Source organism: Ascidia mentula, chromosome 1 (genome assembly GCF_947561715.1).
Source record: "Ascidia mentula chromosome 1, kaAscMent1.1, whole genome shotgun sequence".
NCBI classification, from domain to species: domain Eukaryota; kingdom Metazoa; phylum Chordata; class Ascidiacea; order Phlebobranchia; family Ascidiidae; genus Ascidia; species Ascidia mentula.
In genome coordinates, this window is record NC_138566.1 from 24,387,251 (window position 1) to 24,406,075 (window position 18,825).

Below are 18,825 nucleotides of genomic sequence, written 5' to 3' on the forward strand. Positions count from 1 at the left end.
GGAACTGACAAGGTCTTCTGTCGGTACCTGGGCTTGAGTTTGACAGGGAAATGGATTCGCTCTTCACATTTTGAAGAAAGTTCCAAAGCTAAGATCTACAGCGATTTTGCGGGTTAAAAATACTTAAGAACGAAAAATCAGGACATTTCAATGTTAAGGCGGAGGTAACTTAGGTAGATGGTGGGTATCTAGAAATTTAGGCCATTTGGTCAACACCATGACACCCGTGCAAGCCCCGCAAGAAAATTCAAACATTGTCAAAACCAACGAAGATATTTGATTAGTTTTAAGTTTTTCATTGGCCCTTTGGAAGATCAAGAATGCAAAGGAATGCATCGTTTTTCAGCTGAATGTACTTTCTGAAAGAAGAACTAATATTCTTTCTAACGGTGACAACACACGGTTCTATACTCGTGTGCAAGATGAATCCTGTCCAGGACAGCGTTCAAAGTCATGAGAGACGCTTGAGAAAAGCGGCGAGAAAATAGGGGTTTTTGTATGCAACGCGTAACAGCTCGCTCAGCTGGCTGTTTCATGTAAGAACAGTCCGATGAGCGCGCTGTACCGTGGTGTTGTACACGTCATCACTTCAAACGTAACCAGTCTTGCAGTAACGATGGAAAACGTAAAGCTTTTGGTAAGCTTAGTTCTTTTCTGGAGGTTAGTGAAAATTAGTCCACGAGGTGGAAACAAAGAGCAGTAAGAAAGAACATGTTCTCCACACCAGAATTATCCAGTGGATAAAGGACCCGGTTTGTTTTTTATTTTGATCGGAGTGCAGATGTTTTAAACTGAACTCAATATCATCTAAGTTACCTATTTCACAACCCCATATCGCTCGTATATGCGAGGTTTTTACCAAGAACATTTGTGCCCGTAATACATCTACAATTTGGTGACTAACGACACGCAATTTATCGTGACCCGTAATCAGTAGCTAAAATTCATCATAATTCAACAGGTTTACCCTCTTTCTTCCCAGCAAATCGTGGCATCTTGACGTACGCGATCAGTGTCTCTTCTGACGTCACGGAGGATCAATATGACGCTAAACACGTTACTGGGGTAGCTTCGGGGCAAATTGTCAACTATGCAAGCGCTTACACGGCGAAAATGCACCTTTTGTTAAAATATGTCAACGTCAGACACCGGTTCGTTTTAATCGAGTTAGCGCACATTACATGTTAGACTATTATCGATCAGGGCAACGTTATTTCTACGGCAACGAACCTCCATCGATTGAGCAGCAGGAAGAAAAATGTTTCTGTGGAATCAATTATTCATTGCGGACGTTGGGTTTCGGCTCTAACTTTGTTCTTTCTACTGACACCGAATCGACCCACAGTCGTTCGGCGGACGAACCATCGGCAAAACAAGGCAACGCTAAAAATCAATGGTTGGGCGCCTAATCGTTTTAAACGCATTTAAAAGGGGATTACCATTTACCTTGGTCGTGACTTTTGATTTAAAATACTTTAGGGCCTCGGTCAACAATGGTTTGGACGCCCTGCTTGGGTTACATCAGTAGATAAAATCTAGAAAAAATTATTGACAAAATACAGGACGAAAGGTTTATTGAAAACCAACTGATTAAACAGTTTGCCACTTTTTTGCTTGTGTTATTGCGCTATAATTCCTTGTTTGCTGTTGTACTTTAAAGGTTGTGGTTGATTTTCACTTTGCACCAACATTTTAATAAACGTGCAGTCAGATGCTGAACCCAGACTGGAATGTCCGACACCGATAACCTCTTTCCTTCAATCGTGACTTGACCCACAGTTAGTGGCAAAGCCAGTCCAAATTTTGTTGTGGGCTGAATTCTTGATATATTTGGAAAAGTAGACATATGTGGTTCAAAAATTTCGAAGCAGCAAACAGCCGCGCATGCTTAACCGCGAAATATATCTTTTTAATCAATAAATTCCGGACATTTTAAAAACTAAAACTTGCAAATCTTCAATTTGTATATTATATAGCCATGGTCACTCCCTGGCTGCGCCATACACTGAAGATTTTGTGGGTTTTGCAGCACAATATTACCGTGGGTTTTGCAGCACAATATTAAGGGAATTCAAGGGACAATACGCATTTACTGCTTTGCAAGTGATTTTGCCCCCTTATCAACACCTGGCTATGAGGTTAGTATGCTTTAATGGGAGGCATTTGCGACAATATGTCAATAAAGAAAAATTAAGGAGCACCGGCCAATTGCATAGAAGGTATTGAATATTGCGCGGTAATTAAAATGTGAAAACTAATAAACAAAGGAACCAATCTCCTTGAAACAAAACGCATGCAGACTAAAACTTTAATCGTTTTGACCAAACTGAATTAAAAATATTTTTTGGTGTGTTGCAATTCTTATTAATCCAGGAACAGAAACACGACATCGGTAATACATGAAGCGAATTACTCGAAACTAACTGCTTTCCTTTGTTAGGAACGAAAGTGGTTAAACCCACTGCTGCCAGTTGTACAGCAGAGCATTTAGTTTAACTTCCTGGTTTCATTACGACTCGGGTTTCGGGTTAAGCGTGTATCTGTTCATTCAACTCATGTGAGAATATTTGAAAACCAACAATTGTGATTTGTTCATGCTTCTTGAATTTGTGAACGCTTTTTGCATTATAACGGAACAATGACCGAAGTAATCCCACAGACCGAGCGCACGGCGGTTTGTGGGAAACACTAGCTTACGTCATTTCCGCATTTGTCAGCACTAGCTCTCGAAGCTTGCGCGTTGAAACAATGGCCTGTTTCCGGTTCTGTGGAATACAGCGGTCGCAAGCTTGGACCAGCAAAAAAAATCTCGACTCAACTAAGGGTTGTGATGCGTGGATTCAAGTTTTGAACTGAAAATAATAATAGAAATAGGCAAAAAAAGCAGGCAAATGCGTATCTGGGTATACAACGGAAAGCTTTAATATCAATCAAGGTGGAGCGACTCGAGGCGCCCGACCGGCAAACACAAACAGATGAAACAACGAAATGATCGACAACAAAACACAATTGTAATAATCAGGGGTCGAGGAAGGCTGCAAAGTGTGATTAAACCGGGAATATGCTTTGATGGGGATATTATGTTTTCGTAGCCTTTAATTTTTTCTGGTCATAATACGTCAAAGATATTGGGTATTTTGACGTTGGCAAAACATAAAATCGGCGTAGGCAAGAATGAAGCAAATTAGGAATGGGGAAAACAAGGAAGTTTTGCCAAAAAAATAAAACAACTCAAAAAGTATAGGCTCGTGTTCGAAGGCCGCTGAAGGAACAAAACGTTTTTCAAACAAAACAGAAAAAATGGCGGGAAAAGAATACACGAACACAAATAGGCAGATAATCGTTGGGTTTAGTCCTAAGAGTGATGGTATTGTGTAACTATGCTTGGCTGGAATCGCAGCCTATAGAATGCTATATGCATTAGAGCAAGGTTTGCCATATTTTCGCTTTCAACCCCTTAACGCTCGGCTTGTTGGGTTTTACAACAACTTTATAGCAGTCCTTAATAGGAATGTTACCACAGGTGTCATGAATTATTGCTAATTCGTGGGAATTCTCACTTTAAACAAATCGCACCACAGTATATTGGATCCGATGAATCTAATTGAGTCAAACGCAGTGCATGCATGGGTGTGAAACTGATCACTGTGTAATCAGCAAACAAAAGGGTTTCTTATGTAAGAAATAAAAAAAAACGAGAACGAATAAACGTAAGACAGCAGAGCTTCTGTGTAAATTGTCGGAATCTTTCGGCGCGTAATCTCGTACAAGCGTGTGCGGCAAGCAAGCAAGCAAGCCGGGCTATTGCACTGCGGTCGAGCCGGAAATGTGGTCTGTTATTCTAATGTGCGGTCATGGTGGGTATAAATAAACCTATTGACAGTACGTGGACACAATGCTCGTAGAGGCAAAAAAGTGGTCGAATTGCTTAAATTCGTTAAAAGGCTTCGTTAAAAGGGCGGGAAAATTTGTGCTTCTCATTGGTTTAAAATGGCGCACGTTGCGACACCAAATACCGGGTGATGGATATTTCAAACTATGGAAAGAAAATTGGGAACTTACAGGGTTGTTAGAAATTAAAACGGGAAAACGAAACTGATTGACCAGAACCAGATAAAACCAAAATTTCAAAAAGAAAAAAAAAAACGCGTCGTTTGAAATTCCGTCATCCAAATGCCTAACTTTTGTGCAAAGGGACTCGGGTTTTATGCCGGGTTATTGAGACTGTGTTTGTGGTTGTACAATGCAGAGTAGGCAGCCGAATAGAATGTGATGCAGTATAACACAACGGGAAACGAAAATGCACAAATGAAAACAGACAAAGATGACTGCATGCATCAAAACATAGCTCACTCGCCAAGTCGATATGGCAAATAGTACGTCATCTACACGTCACTAGTGGTGAGCATGGCAACAACAAAGGGCAACAACTTAAGTTAAACGCGAAATAAGGGGGAACTTTGGAAACGTTGGGGAGGGCGGTTTTTTGAATGGTCTTGGCGCGGTGGCGGCGATGTTAATGCAGGTTAGTGCATAAACTTCACCTGGCGTGCCGTCTTAAATGAAACCTGAAAGCAAATTAGGAGACCCTTGTTGGTTGTGTCTGATTATTTTCGTTGTAAACACCCTCAACTTAAATGTAGAATACGAATGGTCAAAAAAATGGATTGACTTAAAGTGTGACATAACTGAAAGGTCCCAACACTGAGTGCCAAATACAACCCAGTAAATTGGGCAATTTAAAATGAGCGGACAAACCATGACAAAAATGCAAATCAACTAAAAAGGTTTCCATACACCAATGCTTTTAGCATGCTGATTTAACTAAAAAATTTCCTTGCTTTGTAAAGATTCCAAATCATTTACTGTTACAGCAGTGTTGGTCTAATTCCATCGCGAAAAAAGACAACCTGGCACATTGCAAGATTGCCAAAAATTTATACATGAAATACTTGAAAAATACAAATATCTATATGTATATATATCCAAATTGAATGATAATTATGCATTTTGTAAGCAACACATTAACACAACAGTAATTGAAGAACACAAATCATTGCCACAAAAGTGTTTTTGGGGAATCTTAAGAGTAATATAATAAAAATGTGACTCAACGAGTAGCTTAACACAATAACTAGTCAAACTATCGCCCAAAACATGTGACAATTAGCGGTAATCTAAATGGAGATAAGGCTTAGGAAGAAATAGCACCATTTTTTGCAATACCGACCTGCAGTACTCTATCGCCAAGTTTGTAACCGTTGAGATTGCAAACGGCCAAAAACGCTTCCTCATAGTTTGTCATGGTCACGAAACCATAACCCTTGCACTTTTGTGTTTGGAAATCCCGAATTACCTGAAAATTACAATTTTATTTGCACTACCTGACGACGATCAACATGTTTCAGAAAAAGAAACATGTTCAAACTGAGCTAATTTATAAAGGAATTCATTTTGAACATTTTCTAAGAGGCTACAATGACAAGAACAGCCAATAAAATGGGTGAAGTTTCAAAAATTATCATACCTTCACACTGGTCACTGCCCCAAATGGTCCAAACAACTGCCACAAAATGCTCTCGTCCGTCTCTGGTGCCAGGTTGTACACAAAAATACAAATGCCAAAGTTCTGAGCCTGTCCAATCACGGAAGATGTAGTGGCCGAGGTTGCAGCACCCGGCATGCCGATACTTGTTAGTAATTCCGGTGACAATGGCGAATACCTGTAGTTTTTGAAAGAAACTGTAAGCTGACGTTTAAGCAATCTCACAAACTAAATGAAAAGTTAACAAGTAATGATGAGAATTATTTAACGTAGTTTTGAATATAAGCAACAAAAAGGTTTTAAAAAAAATTTAAAACAAATGCAATCGATCGTTGATGCACATAAGTAATTGAAATTGCTGCGGCTTTGATCAGTTTAAATGCAAGTAAAACATAATAAAATGAACTAGAGTCACGCAACAACAGAACCAGTCACCAGCTCATGCAAACAAATTAAAATGCACACTGCAAACCATGCAGAATTACTCGTTTAATTTGTCATGCAAAGACCAATATCACACAGAATGACAAACACCAATAATTGGACTCTACAGTTGTTGAAATTTTGTGAGAATAACTAATTTAGTCTTAATATAGTAAAATATTGCATCATTATTTGGCTCAAACCTATGCAGTCTTTGATTTTTGTCATCAAAATACTTCAGTTTGTACATAGTGGAGGTTTTAAATGTTTTTTCTGTTCATTTACAGGTAAATAAAAGGAAAGTATAGCTCGAATGAGGAACAAACAAAACGGATATAAGAGATGTTGTCATTCATTCCAACACAAAACTTGGCAAGACAAAATACCATCATAGATTCTCTGGCAATAAACTTTTCCTCTGGTTGTGTAGAAACAACCAGCATGCACAAAATAAAAAAATGCTTTGCTGCTTGTTTTTCTCCGCTGAGATATAAATAAAACACTGTAACGAATTGCATCAGGTTAAAAAACAAATTCATCCATAAGACGCAAGTCGTTTGTAACAAAAACAGGAAATGCCCAAACATGGTTTATGGTTACAACTTAAACTAAAAATAAAGATTTTCATGGAAAGTAATGAAAAATTTTATGTCCAATGTTGACAGTAGTGAGGTAGGAATTCAATTTTAAACTGAATTTTTTTTCAAAATAAAAGCATTATACCATATCTAGGTTTATTAAATATATATATATATATATACATACATAATCGGGTTTATAAAAACTCAAAGTTAACAAATAAAGCAGAGTTATCTTAAGTTAACATGGCACTAACCACGAAGTGCTAGCAGCTGACGTGGAAGCCTGGACTTCTGGGATGACGGCATCGGTGGAGGATGTTGCAACCTCTGCCACTCCAGTCAAGGCGGGTGCGGAGGCTGTGATAGGAGTTAACACACCAGCAGGTGGCGCTGCTGTGGGACGGGTAGTTGCTTGTTGGACAGGCAGAGCAGCTAGAGACGACAAACCTCCAAGGGCTGGCATGGCAAACTCTGTGCCGGCATGAAAAATCTGAGTATACGGAGATGATCTTGGCAGTGTGGCAATTGTTCCAGCAGGGGCAGCAGCAGGTACATGTATGGGGTAAGCGGCCATCCCTTGTAGCCCTGTTAGGGGATCGACGGTCGTCAAGTTCGTCTGTAAGACTTGAGCAGATGCGAGTGCATAGTCAGGGCTCGGGGCAATTTGCAATGTCGGTGCAGCAGCAGAAAAACCTCCAGCAGCAACAAGGGAAGTGGCTCTTACTTCTGGATACGGCCTGGTTCTAATGTGTATTAATGTAAGTAATTTATCATTGCTAATTTCCCTGCTTTCAAGAGGAAACTTATAAGATTATAAAGGATAACTCTGGGGGTATGAAGAAACTAGATATGATAGCCCTAAGCATACGGAGTGGAAAACCTACAGCAGTAGATGCCAAGATTGATTGGAAGCAACACATCAATTATTAAAGAGCAACGCCTTCGTTCATTCCTTCACAACCGACCAGATGGTTGCGAGGACATACAGCTGTCCTGAAGTTATCCAATGCTTTTTGTGGATGACAAGAATAAAGCTCAACACCTTCAGTTGTTTCGCAACCCAGTGAAGTTCCACTTTACAAGTAGATTGTTTGAAAGATCGCCCCTACATAACCATGATTCGTTATCACAATCCAACTTTGAAACAAAAATCTTCAAAGCAAAGAAACCCCTTCACTGCGGCAAGAACTGAGAAATTTTTATCCAACCAAGGGCTGTAACTCAAGTGAAATCATAAGGTATCGCAGGTTGAAACATAGGGCACAGAGATGATTTTAAAATAAGTTTTTTCAACCCAGGCACATCCTAGCAAATATGAGCAAAATAATCTGAACCTGTCGGTGGATTTGATGTCTGTCACACATTCCTTAAAACCCATCTTGCGGTGCTGGTTAATTTCAAGAAAATACATATTGTTGTTACAGAAATGACTACTGTAGACATCAAATCATGACAACACTTAACATGACAATTTATCATGAACACTGTGAACAAGTAAACAAGGAAACAGTGGGTGCTCAGCAAAACAGTGTGAAAGTGTGGAAAATCAGGGATAAATCAACACCATTCGACAACATAAATATCAAGCAGGCAGGTTTTAAACAGAGTTCCAACACAACGTGTTACCTTTTTACACCGAGACCCATATTAACATTAGATAGTAAGTCGTTGACACCGGTTCTGCAAATGCACAAAGCTTTGCTTTCATCTTGAACGTTCACGGTGTAATACTTATAGAATATTGCTTCTTAATTGATGAGATATACATACAGCTTTTTTGCGAAAAAAAGCAACACACACTTTAATAATGAAGACACAAGACTAAAATTATTTTTACCTGGAGAAATGGTGTTTATTCATAGTCATGTTACCTTACACACATGACATCCTAATACATAACTTAGTTGTTAGCTACGTTTCTAAGGTTAGTAGGAATAGATTGCAAACATATTTAAACCATAAACAACTTCTACGATGAGTCAGATGTTAATTATGAGTTTATGACACCCACCACTTCCTAACTGCGGGATAACAAGAAGAGCAACCATTCATGCACGGGCCAATTATGCAGTTTCCTGACTGGTCTATGACAAATGTAATTGTACTGTTTCATGTATGTAAAAGGCAAAAATTATCTGTCATCGATTGAAAAAGTGGTCTGCAAAATTAAATTATGTGTGTTTTTCAAAACACATGCTACAATTTAAGCAGAATTCAAAATGTAATTGAAACACCAAGCAATTTCATTCCAAGCATTAGGATGTATGGTTAGTGATAGGCTATGTCAAGGCACTGGCATCTACATTCCCACCTATACTCACTGGGAAGTCTGCGTTTTTTTCCAAAGAACTTTAACCAATTAAATCCTGAATAACAACTAGTTATGCAACACCGAATGTTTCCAATAAAAGTAGATATTTCTATATATACCTGAAATTTCGTGCTTGATGGTAGAGCGTGCCGCCCGCTGTGCTACTGAGTCTCCTTGTAGGTGAAGCAACAGCATACAAGGACTGCAACACTTGTTGGTTTTTCTGCGACGGATTGTTGGCAAACTTTACAGTTATGGGATCTTTAGCACCAGTGGGGATTGTTCCATTCAGATTGGTGATGGCATTCTCTGCTTCCGGGCGTTTGTCATAACGGACAAATCCCACACCCCGCGACATACCTGAGAAAAAGAGAATATTTTAAAAAAGTGGTTGCTTCTTGCTTCATGCATAAATTAGCTTTAAAGTAAAACAACAAACAAGGAAAAAAGGTATTAATATTACAGCATAGAACATGGTCTATATCAGGTTACTAACATCACATCACACCACAAGGCTTTTAGAATACATAATTTGACAAAGGACATAAAAACTAAAATTACCTGTGCTTGGATCAACCAATATGCGTGATGTGATGATTCTACCATAAGGTTGAAAGATTCTCTGAAGATCTTCCTGTGTCATTGACTTTGGCAAGCCACTAACATACAGGTTTGCATCCTTGATCAAAGGTGTGCTTGGACGTGCAAATGAAACCTGAAGGACAGGGTTCACAAAGTCATTCCAACTTTATGATAGGTCATGTATATACATTTAAATACCTTGATAGTCTTTTGCTGCATTCTTAAAGCATTTAAAGTGTTTATTGCCTTTTCTGCATCAACAGCCTTAACATAATTAACGAAACCATAACCAAGGCTTTGCCCTAAAAAAAGTTTGAATCAATATATTTGCACAACAAAAGTTTCATAAAGGTTTTGGTTAGCGTACCAGTAAGCTTATCGCGAATAAGTTTGCAAGATTCAAGTTCACCAATCGATCCAAATAAGTTTCTCAAGTCTTCCTGGGTCATAGCTTGTGGCAAGTAGTTAATAATCAAATTGGTTTTTGACTCTTCAAGGGATGTGTTTAGATTGGTGTTGGTTACATTGTTGTTCACATTGCCAGCATTGCTTAAACCTGCAAAACACAAACTAAAATCTAACAACAACATAACAAATCTTAATGGCAGAGTTTGGAAACCACTCTGCACTTTTTTGCTGTATTGATTTGGAACACAGCCAAAATTAAAAACATCCAACTTACCAGTTGTGTATGATGAAGATGGTGAATCGTTTGTGTTTGACAGCAAACTTGAACTTGCAGTTGGCGCCATGGACGTCATGGAAAGAACATGGTTGCTTACATTGTTCATATTAAGCGATTCCACAAGGGAGTTTGTCCCACATAATGACATGCTGTTCATTATTCTTTCTGCAGAATGAAACAGTTTTAATTTATTTTTGTTGAGTACAACATAAATTCTACCGATATGTTAATCTTACCAATTGTGATGTCTTTGTGGTCGCTTGTTGTCAATACTAACGGCAATACAAAAATTGAAATGCGACAATACAGAACTGAAAGTTTTCAGACATAGAACCAGATGGTAAACCTAAAATCTGTAACTATACGTAAAAAACAGAAACAAAAAAATTCACTAAGCATGTTGCAACAAGATAAGCATATTGTATAGCAGCACTGCAACCGAAACACTTTGAGAACACGCCTGTTCACGAAACCGTCACAACCATTAAACATTCTGCAACCAAAAAGGAAGACATGCGGAAACCGCAAGGAGAAAAAGGACGCAGTGTTGCGCAAAATATATTTTATCTATTCTACCTTTTCTGTTGACTAAATTAAAAACACCAACATACACAAAGTATGTGTATATAATTGGAGTACATCTGATTTGTTTTAATTTCTCTCACATATAACACTGCCTTTGTAAACGGGAATGATTTTTTTTCATGCGAACCTTTTTTCCAAAACACTGCGTTAATCCCCACACCATCTTGCGGAAGTGCGAAGAAACAATCCGAGTGACAAACGATTGAGGGAGAATTAAACCTATTTTATAGCAAGACTGTCTATTGACACAGCATGACAAAACCAATACCCAGACTTTCAATTCCCGATGTATGAAACATCATGCCAAACCGATTAGATTCAGCTTGATGAGCCTGTTTTGTAAACTAGGTGAAATATTCCACCCTAGTTTTTCTTAAATTTTGTACGTTAATGTCGTATGCTGGGGGAATATATCGAATATCAAACAAATAGAACTGTCAAAAGTTCTGTTTTTGCGTCGAATTTTTATTAATATTTGCAACGAATTACGAACATTCCACTTTTAAACCATTCTACTTAAAACAATAAAATGTTTGTTTAAAGATTTTCATACTCATAACACCCATTTTTTTTATACTTTATTATCTTTTGTTGCCAATTTTAATATTTTTGTATTTTTTGAAACATCCGCACATATTTTGGTGGCGCTAAAGAGCATAAACCTTGTGATCGGTGAATATTTTTATATTAGTGCAAACAAAACGTCGTTATAAATTGTTTAGGTTTGTTTTTGTAAGGTTTACCAAGGTTTAATTGTCAATTGCGGATCGCTGTCTGACAGTCTTGACAACATATCCCGTTCCGTGATGGCAGGTTATGTCAATACCTTTGAAAGTGAAGTACTTTGTGTAAGTCATGTTGTGTCTGTGTGTCATAAGATAATGTGATGAATGTGGTTTTCTTCATTTATGCATCAGCCATCTTTTTTGGAATACTCCTGTATTCATAATCATGTAAATGGAATATTAGAAAAAGTCTAGGAAATGTTGGGTTTAATGTTGGGTTTATTAAATTGAATGTCATTTTTATGATATCGTATCTAAACTATTTCAAATAGCCTGTGTGATTTAATGCGGTTTATACAACTACAGGAATGCATTGAAGTTGTCAAAGACGTACAAGATGGAAATCTTATTCTCGGATTTGCCATAGGTGGTGGTATTGACCAGGATGCAAGCAAAAATCCATTCATTCCTAATGATTCAGTAAGCTCTCACTTTTTTATTGCCAAAATCTTGTTGTCATTTGTCTGCATTGTGAAAATAACTTTTTAACACTGTATAAGCAATAGATCCAATAATGTTTTTTATAGTGAGCTGCAGACAGGGCAACTGTTTCGACCTAATAGGTCTAATGAGTGCACCACAAAGTGGAAGTCTTGCCTGCACTGATGAGACCTATCAGGTCACAACAGAAACTCTGATTGCAGCTCACTATAAAAAAAACTTCATACAATTGTTGAATCTAGTTTTAAATAATATCAGCCAAAAATATTTATTTTTTATTGCAGGGTATTTTTGTCACCCGTATTTACAGTGATGGGCCCGCTGACAAGGCTGGTCTAAAAGTAGGCGACAAAATTCTTCAAGTGAACGGGTACGATGTTACTATGGCAACACAAAAACAGGCCAAGAAAAAGTTGATCAAAAATCAAAGAATTGTTCGACTAAAAGTCACCCGATCAAGCCTTGCTAATGCTGAATTAGTTGAGGAGCCAAACTCCGAAACAACAGACAAATATCGACAACAGGAATACATATGAGAGAACTTTAACAAAAGTGTTGTTTGGTTAGGTTTCTATACTTATTTTAGTGTTAAACATGACAAGTGGATGATCATTGGTTGTATTTTCAAGGCAGCTTTTGAGCTAGATATTTAATCAAATATTATTTGAAATTTTTCTTTGTATGTGTGTGATAAATGTCAGTACAGCTTCATATACCATATGATATTCTGTTAAAAAAGTGCACTTACATACAGCCGTGTTTTTCAATCATACATCGTGCATGCATGCTGTGATATATTTTCTGGTGCTTTTAAACCAATGGTGCATATTTCTATCTTTGCTCATATACAACATGTTTTGCAGATATTGTTGTAATGAACAGCTGTGTACTGTAGTATATTTATTGTATAAAAAAATGGCAGAAGCCCCAACACAAACGGAAGATGGAATAAAGCAGACAAGTCGCGGAGCTGTAAGTAACACTTACTTTATTTCATGTAAATGTGGTAGGATGTAAAGCAATAATAGTGGGTGGCAAACTTTGAAGTTTTTATATACAGTATATGCATAACTTGGTTTGTTGGTGTGATATGGCGATAACCTCATGTTAATAAAAATTAGATGAACATGATAAAAATATTTTTTTAATATTATAGATCTCTTACTGACAGTTCGTTTGCTCTTGGGATCTTGGTAATAAAACTCTTGTAAACAGAGATTAATAGAAATGAAATATTGCACAATTGTCCAATACACCTAATTGCAAGAATGTTTATAATTTGCCCTTGGGGCATCGTCAGTATGTTCATAATCAGTCGTGGAGATACAAAAATAATATAATGTGTTGACATCTTTTACCTATTGTGTACTTAAAGAGTTTTATAAATTTTTTTGTAGTTAAAACATTTTTTTTTATATTTTGTTGTGCAGGTTATGCTTGGTGAATTACCAAATGAGTTTCTGCAAGTAAATGCAGCTGAACAACCAACAAACCAAGTTAATCGTGATGCGCAAATCGCTCACCAACTTGCTGCAAGAGAATTTCAGACGCAACAGATGCAACCTGTCATAGTGACTGACAGACTATTTATTTCAGTTATGGAGGTATGAGATTGGACAATGAAAGCCGCAACTCATACAATTTTAATGAAACTTGCTACAAATTGTGTCTCATAAAAATTGATTTTAGATTTGCCCTCAGTTGGTCTGAGCTGCTCTAATCCAAATTTATTCATCATTAGGAGTAACCATTAAATGCATGTCATTGTTAAATATATTATACTTTTTCCTGTCTGTTATATGTTAGGAAAAATGTTCATAAGATAACTTAATTCTATTGACAAAATGCTTAGGGCAGCAAGTAGATCTTACAAATATCTTAGATAAAAAACGCTGAACTTTTTATTTGAAACAGTTCGCATGTAAACCAATGTAGTTATTACCCACATGCACTCTTGTTTGTAGGCAAAGCTAAACAAGAACTATGGAGTAATGAAGATGGACCCATACTGTCGAGTTCGTGTAAATCACAACATCTTGGAGACAGACACAGATTATAGTGGAGCCAAAAACCCACACTGGACCAAACCCTTATCTATTGCACTAAACGAACCCGTTGAAATTATTTACATCGAAATTATGGATGAGGTAAGTTGTCTGTTCAGCAATTTTATGAGGGGAAGCAATTTACATGCAGTGATGTCTCATTTGTTTGATATCGGTGATGCAATCTTTTGTTAGTACTGCTGCAATCCCCACTTCCAACCTATATCACCACCGAGAGCTATTACATCAGACACTTTACTGTAAACATAACATAGTGAGATTTAACATTTTTCGCAATATCTGTCAGATCATGCTGCTGCTATGAAGTGATGTGTTAAGGTGCAAACCTTCAAGTGTATTTTTTTCGTCGTCTTTGCATCAAAATTTTACATTTTTTTTAAAACAATTTTTTTCCATTATATCTAAGAAAGTTCCTGAGTTACAGAAAAGTTGTTTTACAAGTGTTGCAATAAAGTTTATTAAATATATTTTAGTTTTGATAGATCCATCAAACTTACTTACATTGTGGAAAACTTCTGGTGTTACAGAAATCGATACAATCAGACATGAGAATAGCGTGGACACAAATTCACTTACCTGATGCAGTAAAACGTGGAGAACAAGTTGACGACTGGTGGCCGTTGACTGGAAAGCTTGGTGAAGAATTGGAAGGAAAAGTTCACATAGTTTTGTCAAAAAAAGTAAGTCTGCTTTGGAAAGGCTAGTGTGTGATCGATTTTGGGTATAAGTAGTCACTATTCCCATTAACAAAGAGCCCTTGAAAGGAAAAAATGTGCCAGCCCGTCGAGACCATGTGAGATCTGCATTAGAAATCCCTTAGTTATTAAACAAGGATATTCATGAGCTACTTTTTGATATCAATGAGCCCCTAGTGCAGTAACTGCACATGTTTCTTGTGGGCCTGTAAATTTACAGCAGATGATTAAATAATCTGTAGACTACAGACTGTAGTAGTGTTTTTCAACTATTGGCCAGTGTTAATTTTTTTATCAGTCCCTTCAATAAATATTATTTTTACAATAAATGGATTTTTTCTGGTGCAAAGTGCATACTTTTGCCCAAGTAATTTTTTAGTATGTTCTATTCATTGCATTAGAATTTAAAATTTGGGAAATTCTAAGATCATATAAAAAATTTTCAAAATTTTACCAGTCCGCAAGTGCCAGAAGGTTGAGAACCACTGACCGACTGGTTTTATCATGTCCTTAATGCACACCTTGGTCTTGAATTTAAAAATTTGTTCACAGAAAGTCCAGCAGACCATGGCTTCTAGAGGAATGCCAGTAGTTTATCAGCAACCGGGCTATCCACTAATAGCTCCCGGACAAACCGCAATTTATCCACCCGCAGGTTTGAGAAGTTCTCTTTTGATAGAGAAGTAACTGCTGCGATGTAAAACTAAATAAGTTCTGTCCCAAAATGTTTACTCCATTTACTAATATTCCCTTGACACCTTTTGTATTATTTGTTAATGAAGTTTCATTAGTACAGCTGGTGACTGATGTCCACTTGGTCAACCAGCAACAGTTACTACCTGTCTTTTTTCAGGTATGCCGGTATATTACCCACAAGGTGCTGTACCCCCTCAACAACAAATGCCCCCCCAACCACAAGGACCACTTTTCACAGAACAGGTAAGAATGAAACAACGACTTTTGTTCTGAGTAATGTTTTACAAGTGCTTTGTTAGAATTTCACACATATTAAACCTTTGACATACAAAATCTTAAACTAATGCAAACTAAAGTTTGTATACAAGACACCATAGCGGAGCAAGCCCGAAATTTTAGTGTGGGCTAAATAATATTTGGACATAAACGAACACAAAGTTTTGGGTTAAGTCTCTACCTCTCGGGCAGAATACAACTGGGGACGTGCTCAATGAAAAAATATTAATCCATAAAAATTAAGTCGCAAGTTGGACATTTAGAAAACCCAAACTTACAGGTCGTTAACTTTGATATTTTGGAGCGCCCTTGAAAAGTTTCAAGTTTAAGTGGTGATCAAAAGTACCATGTAAGTGGTGTTTTTCAAACCGCATCATATTTTCCATTAAAAAGCCAATAACTTGCTAGTTAACATTGTAGTGAACACAAACGTTTTTTGCAAGTTGTTAGCTTTGGCATTCCCTTTCAAAATCATACACTCCCAAGTAAGGCTGTATGCCTGATTTTGGCAGAATCTAGCCCTTGCTTGGGCACTATCTTAATACCAGTGACACCAATATATTGAAACAAGAATTAAATTAAATAAAACAAAATGTTTCAGATTAGAGTCAGCTAATTTAATGTAAACAATAGAAAAATCAGTTTCTGCAAACAGAAAAATACAAGTATTTAGCACCTAACACTTCCTGTGCCCAAATCACCAACTTGACTCTGACGCAGGACGTGAAACAGTTGAAGGAAATGTTTCCAACCATTGATGAGGATGTTATTAAGTCGGTGTTGGAAGCAAGTAGAGGAAACAAGGATGCAGCCATCAACTCACTTCTGGAGATGCAATAACTTAACATTCACTCATATATATGCAAGACACTATCCTTCATAAGGCTAAGCCAAACTTGGTTGTATAAACTGCATTTAATGTTAACTATGTTTTTGGGCTGATTCTAACGGTTTATCAGTAGCCAAAACCTGTAGAATCCCGGACACTGATTTTAGGTTTTTGTCAAAGAAAAACCGATTTTCCGGACAAGACAGTAACCGAAAGTATATATTATCCGCAATGCGGCTTGAAAAGATTTTACTGTATTCCCAATACGCCAGAAATGAAGTTACGTCCATAAAACACAACGTTATGTCTAAAGTAGTTCTTGCGGATAATAATTATAGAAATTACAGTTGAAGGTGACAATCGCACGCTGACAAAAATCTTGAACCAATCGCATTTGGTCAGAGTGTTGCCAGAGTTACAATGTACATTCTGTGCATGCTTAACCTGCATATGTCAAGGCATTGAATCAAGGTTTAATATACGCTGTAACAAAACCTGTATAGACTGCCTGTTATATTCGTTTGATATCTTGCTGTGGATTTCTATGTAAGAAATAATTTTAGGTGAATATGGAAATATTACGATCGTGCAGCTTTCACTGTTGCTGCAATTGTTTGTTAGCAACGAAAACAACCGGTTTTCAAGTTGGTGGCAACTATGGACTGGAGTATTAAACTTTGCGTAACGTTGTTAACAAAATCATGATAAGTTTTTTTAAGAGCAACAGTTAACGATAAATTTCACAGTAAAAAGATGTTTGCGGCACTGGTATTGGTCCTGAGCTTCTGTATTTGCTTCGTGGTAACTGTACTAATTCTTTATGCGTTAATTACATGAAATGTTTGGTTATTAACGTGGGTAAATGGCTTCAAGTTTCAACTGGCGTATTTCGCAGCAGCTTTTATGTGTCACAATTAGTCACTGTTCTAACAATCGGGTAATTGTGTTGATAAACTGTAGAATAACTCGATTGCTTTGGTAACCTTTGAGTTAGCTTCAACTGTAACAATTTGCTTTACCTCTTGTAATTTTTAAACATATTAATTTAGTGAGTCTGTACTTTTCACAATACGCTCTTCTGCCAATGTTCTGGATATGTTTGAAGGGCGGTTTGGTTGCATTTGTGAAAATGGCAGTAAATGCTTTCAATGTGGTAAAATACAGAGTGTGTACGAGCATTTAAAAATCCGCCGAGTTTTCGGCCTGCTGTCTTAAGTTTTTAGTGTTTGTTATTAAGATTCCACCACAGTTGTGTTTGCACGATTTCTAATTCCAAGTATTACCGTAAAGAGTTAAACAAGTTCCTTTGGTTCTTTCTGTCGTTCGTTTATTTGCAAATAAACCAGCAAGTTACATTTAGAAAAATAGTAATGTGACATGTGCCATTCAGGATTCAGGTACTGACCAATATTCAGTAGTCCGGATAATATACACTTCAATTTACCGTGTAGTTTAGCTTTAGCATTTACGTCATAAAACACACACAAATTTTTCATGTTACTTGTTTTTAAAACCCTGCATTAGTGCCGTTATAAAATGTGCTGAATGTAGTTATAGTTATTAAATTGAAAAGGCTACCGCAATAAAGATATTTTATAGAGGCTGGACCATATTACAAACAAGTTTTTAGCACAAACTCCACACTCTTGAGTTGTTGAACTCATGATAAACTAACTGTAACAATAAACAAACACTTCTAAGTAACAGCTGTTATTATCTCCATGAAGAAGTTGCATCGGGAAGAAAATTTAATCCAGTAACGTGAATAAATAAGTTATTTACGTACGAAACATCGCTGCTAGATCGTGTAGGCGCGCCGCAAGAACTTTGGAGCTTCTGTACAGGTGCGGTCATTCCCCTGTATTATTGTTACCCATTGTGTGCTAGCGTTTACTTAATGATGGATCTGAAACATAATTAACTGCAGGCAAAGGCCTGTCGATCACTGCATGACCTTTTCGTGACATACTCAAAAAGAATCACTTTAAATCAGGGCCAGTCTAGTTTGCTAAAAGGAATACATCTTTCGCCTTACGGGCATCGTCAGTTCCTGTTAGTAAACAATAGAAAAACACACTATGCGTTTACACTATATGCCCGTAGGGCGAAAAACGCAATCATTTAAGTGACTTTTGTGTGTTATCATGACCCAAAAACCCGTTTACAACAATTGAAATTTGATACGTGTTTGTAGAAATTTTTTTCAATAATTACCAGCGATGCTTGGTCGGATGTGGACGCGGCTCGGTTTTCGAGTTAAACAATGATGTTCAGTAATGCAGATTGTCAAACACCCAAAGTTCGTATAAACAGGACCTCTAAAAT

General features: G+C 37.2%; 3 protein-coding genes across 3 annotated transcripts; 2 read left to right on the forward strand and 1 right to left on the reverse strand.

Moving 5' to 3' along the window:
• Positions 1-1,816: 1,816 nt before the first annotated feature.
• Positions 1,817-10,488, reverse strand: LOC145910519 (ELAV-like protein 2). Its single transcript, XM_082997670.1, has 10 exons — positions 10,364-10,488; positions 10,125-10,292; positions 9,810-9,998; positions 9,641-9,744; positions 9,422-9,575; positions 8,980-9,220; positions 6,804-7,292; positions 5,528-5,723; positions 5,231-5,356; positions 1,817-4,568 (listed from the first exon to the last, which is right to left on the reverse strand). Exons 2-10 carry the CDS (start codon positions 10,282-10,284, stop codon positions 4,527-4,529), a joined length of 1,701 nt encoding a protein of 566 aa, XP_082853796.1. The 5' UTR covers positions 10,285-10,292; positions 10,364-10,488; the 3' UTR covers positions 1,817-4,526.
• A 918-nt stretch (positions 10,489-11,406) lies between these two features.
• LOC145893032 (tax1-binding protein 3-like) lies at positions 11,407-12,802 on the forward strand. The gene is made up of 3 exons (XM_082982048.1): positions 11,407-11,560; positions 11,804-11,917; positions 12,223-12,802. Exons 1-3 carry the CDS (start codon positions 11,519-11,521, stop codon positions 12,472-12,474), a joined length of 408 nt encoding a protein of 135 aa, XP_082838174.1. The 5' UTR covers positions 11,407-11,518; the 3' UTR covers positions 12,475-12,802.
• On the forward strand, positions 12,719-17,856 carry LOC145893015 (toll-interacting protein B-like). The gene is made up of 7 exons (XM_082982047.1): positions 12,719-12,910; positions 13,369-13,542; positions 13,903-14,085; positions 14,532-14,684; positions 15,252-15,354; positions 15,553-15,638; positions 16,392-17,856. Exons 1-7 carry the CDS (start codon positions 12,719-12,721, stop codon positions 16,509-16,511), a joined length of 1,011 nt encoding a protein of 336 aa, XP_082838173.1. The 3' UTR covers positions 16,512-17,856.
• Positions 17,857-18,825: the final 969 nt, after the last annotated feature.